Raw genomic sequence first — 13,878 nt, forward strand, 5'->3', positions numbered from 1 at the left:
TCTTTTTCTCTGCCTCTCCGTTCAAGTAGTTTTATTTTCTTGGAACCTTAGTCTTTCGAGCATTAAGTGCCTTTGAGTGCTGAAATGCGCCATCGTACTTCTTCATGTACATACGAAAAGTGCCAGAAGCGTTACCATGCTCATCTTGAATTAGTTACAATAAACTGAGTAAACTGAGAATTTTTTCTTCACATATATATAATAATATTCACAATTTTATGTACTTTCTTGAAACAAATTTATTCGCTTAGTCGATATTTAACAATAATAATTTTAATTTAGAATTTATTAATGAATTATGTATTTTGTATATTGTCTTTCCTTTAGATTTATACTTCATATTGTTAAATAGATATTGTTTCCTTTCATACTGTTCCCCTTTATACTTATACGGAGTTTGTTCTAGTACAATAAACGTTATTTCTCTCTCTCTCTCTCTCTCTCTCTCTCTCTCTCTCTCTCTCTCTCTTTCACTCTCTTTCTCACTCTCTGCGTGTAGTTTCAATATTTGTCGTACGTTGACCGCAAATTACCCGCCTTTCTATCCGCAGTAGCTCGAGTAAAAAGTTGTGTTACCCATTATGGATAATACGCATGGGGACAAATACGAAGCGAATACTTTTTTTTCCTCTATCTCTCTTTCTCCCACCCTCGTACGCGCGCGCAGGCGCGTTGTGTACACACAACACATATTCATATATATGTAGGATACAAAGAATGCTTTAATCGATTATATAACGATCATCTCGATCGTTTCGATCGATCGTTCGGTCGGGTCAAAAACAGAACGAAAGTAAATTTGACGTTTAAAAGTAAAAAAAAAAAAAAAAGAAATTAAAAAAATAAAGGAGAAAAAAACAAAGGTTAATGAAATTAGTGAGAATGAATAAAATCGTCAAGAGCAATTCGTTTTTAGATTCATGGGAGATATTCAAACATTAACTTTCTTTTAGATCCCGAATCATAAGTATTAATTAAAAACTCCATGGGATGTCTTTTATCTCCGAGCAAAAGGGAAAACCTGTCTCGTCGTACATTCGCTTTTAATATTAATCCACTGCCATTAGACGTTTACTCATCCACTATTACAATCTTCTTTCACGCCTATACATCCGTATCATCCTACATTCTTTTACTTTATTTACTTATATTTTTTTCTCTTCTTCAATTTTCACAACGTTTAGCTATCGAAGTCGTTAAAACGACAACTACTACGACGACATTATTGACGTAGCATCGTAGATATTAAAAATGTAAATTGGCCCTTTCGACATGTTTAGAAACAAATAAGTGCGCCGACGACGATCGAGTAATTTCGTGTTCTTACAGAATTACAAACGGCGATCGTATCCGACGTCGATAGCCGTGAGTCACGCTACATAGCGATAAAAAGAGAGTTCAGTTCATAAGTGGGACGGACCACGTATGCCCGGTAATACCTGAATGGCTAGTTCGCTGACATGCGACACGTTGCACACACGGATATGTAATGTATAAGTATGTTAGTATGATGTGCCTCTATATAGATTTATACGTTTCTAACATAGAAAAATATTGGATGGTGATAAAGAAGAAGAATATAAGACAAGGATATCCTTTCAGAAACGATTTCACTCTTGTTTCTAATTGTCCGAGAACTTAACTATTCATAAACTTAAGTGTGAATCTTATATACACATAAGTATACGTGTAAGTATGAATCTTATATATACATATCTATGTGTATGTAAAATCTACACGTAAGAATTTAAAAATTCATAAAATAAACTTAAGCATAAGTATGGATCTATATCCACATATCTATGTGTACGTAGAATCTATGTGCGAACTGTAACTTAAATAAAAGAAAACAAAACAAAAAAAAATAAGTATGAAATTGTCCGTGCGAGAGAGAAAAAGAGGAAAAAAACGAGAAAAAAAAAAGAGAAAAAAAGACGACCACACGAACGTGCATTCATTTGACAAGCAAAACGTAACCCAAGCGCCGATATATAAATTCGCGAAAAAATAAACGATGAAACGTCGGAGAGAACAAATATTTCCTATAACAGATGTATCCGATATTTTGTAGAGCATTTTGGCGAGCGATTCGAAAAGGGTCGAAACCCCGTACGCATTGGTTGCATCTACCATTTTATTTGTTCTCTCTCTCTCTCGCTCTCTCTCTCTCTCTCTTTCTCTTTTTCTACCGTTCGCTCCCTTTTTTGTCGTTAAAATTCATCGAAACCAAATAGAAACATAACGTATATGACGATATAGGTATAGATATACGTGTGCACTCGATGTATATACAAAGTCTTCCTCTATAACTCTTCTACGGGAATATCGAGATTCGTTAGTGGTATCGATATCTTTTGAGTGATATGTACTAGATAAAATAGTACTAGTAACACTTAATTGATGTAAATTGAAAATGAAAAAAAAAGATTGGATAGGTACAATTAATAATTTTTAACTTTATTTCAATAAAAGATATAACAAGAAGTTGTTGTTATATCTCGCATGAAATAAAAAAGAAATATATTGATCTATCAATCAATAATCGATTATTAATCGTAGATTCAAAGGAAAATATTTAGATGAACGTTGAAGATATTCCAAGAGTTATTAGTCGTTCGTAATTACGATTAAAATGATCGTTAAATTATAATGATGATTAAACGACTAACTCGAAATGTGGAAGCACTTCGTATATAAGGAAGCGTTGATTAGTAAGCGAAAATAACTCGTAGGATTTCCATTGTGTTCCAGACGACTGTAGAATGAAAAAAAGAGAGAAAAAGAGAGAGAGAGAGAGTATCTTTGTTGACGGCTTCTGTACCGCGCGAATCAATACCAACCTCTAACTTTCGCGGGGTGTAACACGGAGATGACCGTCAACAAATTGCTGAGTTGTTCGAATGAAATAATCTTTGACGTTTCCATTAGACTTATTGCCAAGAATTTAAACGGCCGACTTTATCATCGTCGCCTGACCAATAATGTTGATGTATCGTAATTATGTATACAACGCGTCTATACACACACGTTCAATCCCGTGACGACTTGTTTATTTTTGCTTTCATTTTCTTTTTTATTCCTTATCGCTCGATAAAAGTCCATGATAAAAATAAAAATGTCGTAGACGTAGTTGAACTAAATCAATGACACGAATCGTTCCTCCTACTCTTCTTCGAAATCGATTAACGAAATCACTCTAGTGCCAAAGGGAGAAATTTTTTGGCACTGTACGAGAAAGCCAAAAAAAAAAGAAAAGGAAAAAACGATTGACAAAGAGTATTAAATAGGAGAGAAAGAAAAATTCCTCCTCCTTTTCTCATCAACGTCGAAGATCCGACGAATAAAACATGAAATGACATTGACGTTTCGAGAGAAAAAGGGATGTGAAAAATTGTCTTGTTTTTTTTATTCGGTGACAAAAAATTCTACGTACGAAAAATAAAGAAGGGTCTGTATCTTCTCTTTTGCCACATGTACCTACATATATGTATCTGTGTATGTATATATATATATATATATATATATATATATATATGTACATATGTACGTATTATACGTGTTTACGTGTCGGTTTTCGTCGCGGACGATTTTGATGAGTTCATTATCGTTCGGAATGAGTAGATTCGTTAAATGGTTAAGCGGTTAAGAGAGAAACGTGTGTACGCGGATCGAGCACCGATTAGACACGACTCATTTCGAGCAAACGCGATAAACTCCCGGCCCTGATATACGCTGTTAGGTTATCGAAGCGATTTATTCGTCGATCGTACATACTCCGACTTTTTCACGTTCCCTTCTTTTTCCTCTTCCTTTTCCGCTATAGCCTTTCTCTTTATCAGCTCGACTTTTCTTTTCTTATTTTTTCTCATCCTCTTCTTCTTCCTCACCAATATCTACTTAACGCATCGGAACGAGACCACCGTGATATTTCCAACGAGCGAACTAACTTCTGTCTTCGATAAAAATGTCGCTTCCGAGTAATACCCAAGCATATGTGTCCTACGTGTATCTACGTCAACGTAAAGAAAAAGAAAGAAAAAGGAGTACAGAAAGTATAAAGGTCGATAAAACATACTTTACGATTTTTACCTTTCTAAAAGATCCTTTCTACGACGATAATAAACGCACGTTAAAACTTCCACTGGAATTTCACTTAAATTGTCAGATAAACGATTATACCGATAAGATACAATTTCAATTTCTCGAAAAATTGCAAAATATTCGTTCGCAGTATTCTCCCACAAAAACATACGCACGAAAGAGCGCGCGAACGCGCGATCACGTAACTGAACGAATTGCGAATAATAATTATCGCGAGGTCGCACAATATCAATCGCGAAAAGAAACGAGTATCACACGAAAGTATATGTATCTATGTACATATATATATTTACACACTTGTACGTGGGAAACAAAAAGGTAGATTTTCAAGTTAGGAAGATTCTTACGTTATAAAAGACACGTCTATATGGACGCTTCCGAGCTCTCTCGATCGGGCTCAAAACTAACATACATACGTCGGGACTATGCACCGTCCACGTATGTACCTACTGCTTTCTGCCACGTGAATGGAAGGGACGAGGGATGCATTATTTATCATAGTACACGTGTACAACTCTGCTTCGTTAAGTACCATGCCGGTGTTTCTTTAAGTTTTGTTTATGACCATGCTAGAGACAGCGCTTTCTCTTCCTGTCTTTTCCTCTCTCTCTCTCTCTCTCTCTCTCTCTCTCTCTCTCTCTCTCTCTTCCTCTTCCTTTCTCTTTCTGTCTCTCTCTCTTTCTCTCTCTCTTTTTCTACATTCCTGATTCTATTCTCCTCTTTTTATGCGTTGATTAAACGAACCGCCGTAAACCCAGCAATGCACCTTACCCACAGGCATACATATACATTTACTTTAAAATCTTATTTAGTTAAATATTTCATAAATTTTTTTTTTGTTTTGTTTGCATTGATTTATTTAAAACTTGATCGAATTATCAAAATTTATTTGCATTAAATGACTCTTATAATTTTTCTAGAGACAAGATAAGATAAGATATATGCTATAATGTGTTTATTATATTAAATATTTAAAAAATAAGATGTATATATTTGTATATATTAAAACAATGTTCGAGAAAACCGAACACATTAACAGGTTAATTCGAAATTTATGAGCGAAAATGAAAAGACGTGTTAGATAAGAGGAACGATTCTATGATCATCTACTATGATCACTGGTTACGAGGTATATGATATTAAGAGAATTGTATCTAGCGGCCTTCCGGTACCTTTCAATCTTAATTCCAACAAATAAAACGTGCCGTTCGCCGCCAATGCATAAGTGTGTCCGCACGTATGCACGTTTAGGGGTGATTCGCATTTACTCCCGTTGCGATTTACTCCCGACCAGCTCAACGCATTGTATTCTCTTATCTATAGTTGAGTAACGTGTAACGTGTACCTATATCAAAAGATAAATTAGAGACGATATAGATAATGTATATGTATATGTATAACTCGAATGTATATTTATAACACGAAATCGAAAGAGATCGAACGAGTTAGGGTAAATACGAAAAGTAGAAAAATGTACGTCGTCTTTTTGTAGTTTTGTTTGATTAATAAAAAGAAAAAAGTAATTTAACGCGAACGAATGAATCCAAAGTAACGAAAGAAGAATTTGCTCCGCATGATGACGTGTTGTTTAAGATTAATTACTTCATACGTTATGCGCGTTGCAATTAATTGATATTTTTTGTTCGATAAAAAAGGGATATAACGTTGATGAGTGCAAAAAAAAGTAATCGATCGATGACTTGCTGGTAGAAATTAATTGATTCATACGTTGTACAATTAATAAAATATACATTTTTTTTTTATAAGAAAAGTTAATATTGAAAGTAGCGTAAAAAATTTGACCAATAACCAATACGTTATGTATATGTATATATATATATTACAATTCATTTATAGATTTTATGTTCAATAATAGAAAAAGATCGTATTATTGACAAGAGACTCCAAAATAGCAAACAACGACTCGATCGACGACGTAACATTAAAAAATTAATTAGTTCATACGTTATATAAATGATTATTAATTTATACGTTTTATGTTCAATAAAATAAAAAATACGTAACGTCTATAAATAGTTCCGAAGTAGTAAAAACATTATTCGATCGACGACGTGCTACTTAAGATTAATTAATTTCTAAATTACATATAATTAATTTATATTTTATGCTCAATAAAAAAAAGAAAAAGAAGGTTATAACGTTAATTAGTGAATCCAAAAATAAGTACGACGAAAAAAAAGGTCAACCAACGAACAAAGACGAATTAATTTATAGATAACATATAATACAAATGAAGAAACAATGGAAGAGAGGATCGAGATCGAGAGTGGTAGAAAGTCAAATGAAAAATGTCGATCTCCCCTTTGCTTGATCACAGTCGAGTGAGCTCATTCAAAGATTCTTAACTCGTTGTTACCCGGTAAAGGCTTCGTGTTCATTGTCGAGTGAGTTTCTCCTATGTTGAATCTCCATAGAGATCATTAAGCTGGTCGTGTATCTTAATGAAGCGACAAGAAGCTTCGTACGCGTGAGACACCCACGCGGAATCACGACACGTAACGCCTTTATCGTCGAAAAACTCGATTAACGTAGCGCACTTCGCTGGAGCATGCATAGAACACGCAAAAGCATTATTCTACCGAAGAGTAGGGAAATTTATTTCGATAGCGACATAACAATAAACTTTATAATGTACTCTATATTTCAGTAAGAAATATATACGAATATATATGTATGTATGAATATATATATATATATATATATATATATATATATATCGATCTTCTTTCTCGACAAATTGAAATATGGTTTACAGGGTGTACCTAATCATTTTAAAGAAACCTCTCGACACGTTAAAGATTGTTGACCCCGTTTCAAGATTTCTCGAGTTTTTCCTGATTACCTCTGTAATTTTCTCTCTCTCTCTATCTCTCTTATCTCTCTTTCTCTCTTCTTTCTTCGTCTTTGATACAAACGACACTCGTGACATTATCGAGTTTTCTATAGGAACACGATTGCCAAGCACCGATTTGCTAGATACGTATATATCTATATCCCTAATGACACGCTCGAGCATCGTCCACTCTAATTGGTCCTACGCTTGGAAATTGATTATTATGCTTTTTGTTACGAGCCAGCGTGATTCCTTTACGAAATAGAAAGGAAAAAAGAAAGAGAGAGAGAGAGAGAGAACAGCGGTCGTTCGTAATCGAAAATTTTCCCTTTGTATAGCAATAGAATGCTTTTCTTTGGTATTACAATGATACCAATGAGTGCCAGGTGTTGAACAAGCTGTAGACTATTCGTTTTTAAAAAGTTCTCTGTGAAACCAACCACTGTTAACAACCGGTAAACGAGATTAATACATCCCCGTGTACTCGAACCAGTCACGTTACTTCTTAAACATGTATATAAATATATAATAAATTTAAAAAAAAACAAGTATGACTTTGATTTTAACAGTAATTTATACAGCCAATAGTACCAGTCGTTCAAAGTAATCGATCCTAATATAAAATTATATTGGAAACAGAAGCGATTTTCCCAGCAATAGGAAAATATGGGTATAGTGAACTTTATTAGGTTCAGTAAAGGATGAACGTACGCCTACGATATGAATAATTGCTACGAATCGAAGGTATATATGTATGTACGTGTCATAAACGTCGATATCTATCGACATGCATTACGTAAGTGACACAGATGGCTTTTGTCCGGCTTGTTATTGTCTCCTATGCAATTGATATAACCTTGTTACTTACACGTTTTCCCAACGACGACGAGTTCGTCTTTTTTATTTCGCATATAACCATTCAAATATTAGAATATATCAGTTACATTATGAATGAACAAAACGAGATTCATTGTTTTAAAAGATTTATAAAGATTCGGTATGAAAGATCAAGCAATTCAAAAATTCGTGAGAAAATGAAGGAGAGAGAGAGAGAGAGAGAGAGAGAGAGAGAGAGAGAGAGAGAGAGAGAGAGAGAGAGAGAGAGAGATAGACAAACAGAAAGGGAGAGGGAGAGAGAATTTCGAGAATCAAGGCGGAACCATATCAAATATTTCGTGCGCTACATAATACGCGTATGCATCTACGTACGTACGTATGTATTTACATACGCGGCGTATTTCTATATACATATTTCCCGTATGCTCATATACGATTCTCTCTATTACGAGCAAATAACAGAATTCCGTGCCGTAAATTACGGATCAAGTATCCGTCTATCGTCGGCTTGCTCGATACAAAAATTCATAATTAAACCGGTAATCGGATCGACGTATGCGCTCTGAATTTGGAGTGGAGACTATGTATGCATTTTTCTAATAATCACCATAATAATCATCATCATTACCGTCGGGATATGATAAAATTAAGAATTAGAAGAAAGAATAAAAGCATCTGATGGACGATGATTTATTTTACTTTGAATTCTTTGAATGTCGCAATCGTAATGATTTGGTTGATTGGTCGTAGATAACGATCGTTCTAATGATCGAAATTAGAAGAGAATCGAATTAGTCGAAGAAAAGAAACAAAAAAAAAAGAGAAAACGAAGAAAGATGCTCAGATATCCCGAGCCTGTAGAATTTCGAATACTTTTATAACGACTACTTTCGAAGATAGGCAGGTAGGTATATCTTAACAACCGACTTCGTGCTTCCTCGAGCGCATCGGGTAATATTCGAAACACCTGCCCCTCGATTATAAATGTAAATTGTTTTAATTAGGTAATTACATTATATACGTGGATGTTACGATAAAATTGATATATTCTTTCTGTACTTATCATAAAATCAAATCGATAAATTTACCGTTCTGAAATTAATTCGGAAAACGTTATAAAAATTCTTCAATTCGAACTTAATTTCTTTCTCTCTCTTCCTCTTTCTATCTTTCGTGATTATACATACGTAAAAATAAAGAACACAAACCTTATACTATGTAAGTAAATACAGTATATAAAAATATCAACATTCATTGTAGCAATATATACTTTGAAGATCATTTCTTGACTTTCAAATTCTGAAGTATGTACATATAATATGTGGAAGTGATCACGTCATCATTATTTTTAGTTTGCGATAATAAAATAATAATAATAAATAAATGGAAATAGTTCTTTCAGTTCAGACATCTTTTATAATTATTGTAATTTCAATTAATCGTAAAAGAGAAATATTCGAAATCTGATATTTATGAATTTTGATAAACGATTGATCCTGTATATGTAAACATATGAGAAAATACAGAAGATTTTCAATGATTCACGAAAGAAAAATCTAACAATTATTCGTAACTTCGGATGAGAACGTAAGAGAAAACCGAAAAGGACAAAGCGGGCTAAAGAAGTCGCCCAGTAAGCGTCCCCTCGTGGACAATCTCGGGAGGTCGGGTGAAGGGGCGCGAAACTTGCAACCCTCTCCCTTCTAAGAAAGAGAGAGAAAGAGAGAACAAGAGAGAAAGGAATAAAGAAAGAGAGCAGTCTTGAATGGTTTGAAAATTCAAGAGAAAAAAAAAGAAAAAGAAAAGGAAATAGAAGAGCTGTACGCACATGGTCATGAATAGTCGAGCAACTACTAATGGTCACGCTTGCGAACGGAAATTCATCGATTTATCGACGCACGCACATATACACGCATACATACGAATATATATGTATGTATGTATGTATATATATATATATGTTTGTATATATGTATGTATATTTTATATCTATGTATGTACGTATTTATTTATTCTCTCTTTCTCTGTCGATCCTTTTCCTCGTACTGAGAGAAAGAAAGAGAAAGAGAGATAGATAGAAAGAAGAGAGTAGGTGGGTAGAGTACTCAAGCACAAAGAGGAACTAACCTTCACGCTCTTCGAATCGATCACCGGTGGCCGAGGAAAGCGCGTCGCTGGGAAAACAATCACATAATGCACTGGACACTTTGTGTACACGAGACCACTGGTTCCTTGCCTTTTTTCTTTCTCTCTATCTTTCTTTCTTATCGCAAAACTTGCTGGGTCTTCCAACGTCCTTTCCTCGTAGTAGTACAAGAAGCAACTGATCGTAGTGATATTTATGTACGTACGTGTGTATGTATGTTTATGGTTAGTTAATGTCGAACAAAAAATGCCAGGGCTGGTTCAACGACGCGACGATGACGAGGAGGACAAGCAAGGACGAGGAGAAGATCGGCCCTCTCTTTCTTTCACTTCTATTTCTCGGTCTCACGACCTTTCTTTCTCCCCTCTCTCTCACACTCTCCTTTTCTCTTTCTCTTTTCTCCCCTTCCAAGTACTAGCAGAAGGAAAACAATAAAACTGCACGGAGTGTCGAGGAGCCTGGATATCTCTCACTCCCTTTTCTCTCTCTCTCTCTCTCTCTGCTCTCTCTTAACTGATCTTATCGTCCCTTCTTTCTGTCTTTCTCTTACTCGTTCACGCGCGTCTCGAACGCACCTGTCAAACGCGCAAAGGCGTAGAAACGAGGGATCGTTAGGGTCAGAAAAGAAAAAAAGAAGGGGGAGGCGTGTTATTCGTTGGTAGTACACTTTTTCCTCGTCATAATCGGCGTGCTAGCCATGAGCCGGCTTTTTTTTCTGTGTGCGTGTGTGTTTTCCGTGTATGTGCGTGCGTGTGTTCTTTTTTCCTTTTTTTTTTCTTTCTCTACGATCTTCCCTTTAATTTCTCTGTACTAAGGAAAAATTTAGAAGAGAAAAAGAGAGAGAAAAAGATGTAAAAATTATTTTGTAGAATCACAAAAGAGTCAAAGGAAAAAAGGAAGGAAGGAAGGAAGGGGATGCAGAAATGGCAAGTGCAGTAGAAGATGCAGACTAGGACGCGACCGAGCGTCGTCTTCTCTTCTCAAACGCGGACGATAACAATGGCGGCGTCCGATCGGGAGAAACGCCACGAGAAGAACTCGTCGTCGTAACGGATTCCAAGCGCACTAACAACAACATATAAAGCGACCGGCTTCGAAGCGCACCACCAGTTTAAGTATCAAGAGAGAAGATGCCACAGATATAGTTGGTATATCTCGCCACGCGCGTACTCGCCTATGACGTATAGTGTCGTTCGTTTGATCTCTTGCGAGTATCTCTCTCTTTCTTTCTTTCTTTATCTTTATCTTTATCTTTCTCGTTCTCTTTCTCTTACACTCCTCTGTCCCCACTTTTCCTTCTCACCCCTCTTACTATCCGTATGTGTGTTTTACTCTCTCTCTTTCTCTCCCACCACACCAAAAGTAACTACCTATCTATCAGCTCTCTTTCTCTCTATCTCTATCTCGTTCGTTCTCTCTTTTTCTTTCTCTCTTCACCCACCGTAGTGAATCTTTTCCCTCTCTTTCTCTCCCTCCCTTTATCTTCTCTCTTTAGGAGCGCTCGCGGTGGCGGCTCTACGAGGACTACGACGATGGACGTTTAGCCAACGACGAAGGGAGGAGGCGAGAGCGTTTCGCCGAAGCTAGCCGAGCCGCCGCGAGACATGGCGGCTCGGCCGCCGCCGCCGCCGCCGCCGCCGTTGCTGCCGCCGTTACCATCGCCACCGTCGCCGTTGCCGCCGCCGTCGCCGCCACCGAATGGAAAACGACGACTTTGGCTGAGAAGGGAATGGAGGGGAAGAGTAGCGACGGCGGCAGCAGCAGTATCTACTACTACTACTATTACTACACTACTACACTACTACTACTACTACTACTACACTACTACTACTACACTACTACTACTACTCTACTACTCTTGGGGGCTAGCGAGCAAAGCGATGGTGGGAAAAACGTTGGGTACACGCGGAGAAACCGAATGAGAGTGAGATGCCGGCGGGGGTGGAAAGGGGAGAGGCAAGAGGAGAAAGGGGAGAGGGGGAAGGGCGTCGCTCGATCGCTCGTGGAAAAGGCCAAGAGACCGTGTTCGGGCGTTTCCGGAAGCCCTCGGCTCCTTCCTTCCCATGCCTTGCTTTACCAAACGAGCCTGAAGTGGGGGTATACCGGCGAGTTTCAGGGCCACCCGCCGTTACCGCGGAAAAATGAAACCCAAGGTTGAAAACCACTGTCTTTTTCTCTCTTTCTCTCTGTTTCTCCCTCTCTCTTTTTCTCTCCTTTTCTCTCTTTTTCTCTCTTTACGAAGAACTCGTTGCTCCAAGAAAATACCTGCGAGATCGAGCCACGGCCGAGAGTGCATCTAATGCGAAAGAGATGAGATCGGACGGATGTTGCTAGCTCCTGGCTGCTGCCGTTGCTGCCGCTGGTTTCTCTACCTTTTGTTGGCTAACTAAGGAAACCGGAGAAATTCGTGAGATTCTTGATAGCGGTGCGTAATACGCCGATTCGGTTGGCGCATTCGGACGATGTATACAAGGCTCGAATGGTACTTTTGATTCTTTCCTTTTCTTCTTTTCTTTTCTTTTCTTTTCCTTTCTTTTCTTTATTTGCGGATTCCCTATTTATTCTTTGAGAATATAGAGCCGTTCGAATTTCGAAAATGTTTTCTTCGATTGCGGTGAAACATCATTTTATTTTTCTCTTAGTTTTGCGTTTCTTTGCTAATACTGCGGACATGTTGTATATTCTATATATTGTATGTAAGAATAATTGTTAGGTTTTACCATTAATTTCTAACACATTTATATATTATATATATGTATATGAGATATATAATTTAATGAAAATAAAATATGATAATTTCGATAACAAAATCGCATGGTTTAATCTTTTCTGCTTTCGACTCGACCTTTTAATCGATTACGAAAGAAACATTCCCTGTAATTATCGATGCTTCGCATATATCTCCTTCCTTTCGTTTCGACATGGTATTTTGCAACATTGCGATCTTATGCGTCTTCCTAGCTAAACGATAAAAAGCTGCCAAATACAAAATCAAAATATTATAAATCTATGGGAGCCAAAGCGGAAATGACTGTGGATGCGAACCACGATCGTTTTCAATTTGCTCTGATATACCTATCGGTCATAGTATCGATAAAATAATATCGATTAACATTGTACTGTTCTTCGTTCTTTCTTTTTCTTTTTTATCGGAAATTGGTATGGGTTATATAGTCGGTTAAATGAACAGAGGTGTGGCCTCAAACAAGACGTATGCATATATATATGTGTGTGTGCGCGTGTTTTCAGGGAAGTAACCGCGCGCGTAACACGTTCAGTACTTTGCAAAACGTTCGTTGCGCGATCTATAGGCAGGTGGTATTAGTATCTTCGTGAAATTATTCGCTCGATCGGTCTTCCACAATCGAATTTGTTCTGATCTTTTCTTACGAATAGCGACGAATACGACTGTATTGAAATTTGCAAAGAAATTACAAAATATTTTTTCAATCGAATGTTCCAATCGTTTAATGCGATCAGATTCCAATCGTTTTATAGGAGTCGTATATTTGTTATAATTAAAAGAAAAAAATAAAAAAGAAGAAAAAACGTTTCCTTTTAATTCTATTCCAACAAAATCTAAAGAAATAATTGTACTGAATTCCCATTGAAAATATTTATTAGCGAGACATAGGAGAAAAAAAGACATGTATAGACAGATAGAGAGAGAGACTATTGCCGAAGACGACGTATCGTTCGTCTAGAATCCTACTATGGTTCTACGTATTCCACCCCCGTTTTTACCATCTTGTATTTTCCTGTACAATTACACGTTGCGACGATGATAAACGGTGTTATTTCAAAAGCGTGGGCAACAACGATCGGAATGGTAGCAGACGATAGAATATGACATTCATTCATTATTCAATAACGTCGAACGAGACAAAGACGCAACAGAGCGAAGGAGTGATAAAAGATGCGGGGGTGAGGTAGAAGGAGA

At 36.8% G+C, this 13,878-nt stretch overlaps 1 protein-coding gene across 5 annotated transcripts in view; it reads right to left on the minus strand.

The window, feature by feature from the left end:
- Positions 1-12,114, minus strand: part of LOC127064439 (uncharacterized) — a 45,102-nt gene extending 32,988 nt beyond the window's left edge. Inside the window, exons 1-2 of one of the 5 annotated variants that reach the window (XM_050995484.1) lie at positions 4,090-4,278; positions 3,775-4,009 (exon numbers count right to left, since the gene is read on the minus strand). In XM_050995484.1, the coding sequence (XP_050851441.1) occupies positions 3,775-3,869 (95 nt within the window). In that variant the 5' untranslated portion in view covers positions 3,870-4,009; positions 4,090-4,278. Of the gene's footprint in view, positions 1-3,774; positions 4,010-4,089; positions 4,942-9,919 lie in introns of those variants that run through there. The other 4 variants (XM_050995486.1, XM_050995485.1, XM_050995483.1 and 1 more) reach the window with 4 other exon arrangements.
- Between the last annotated feature and the right edge of the window lie 1,764 nt (positions 12,115-13,878).

This window comes from Vespula vulgaris, chromosome 6, assembly GCF_905475345.1.
Source record: "Vespula vulgaris chromosome 6, iyVesVulg1.1, whole genome shotgun sequence".
Lineage (NCBI taxonomy): Eukaryota > Metazoa > Arthropoda > Insecta > Hymenoptera > Vespidae > Vespula > Vespula vulgaris.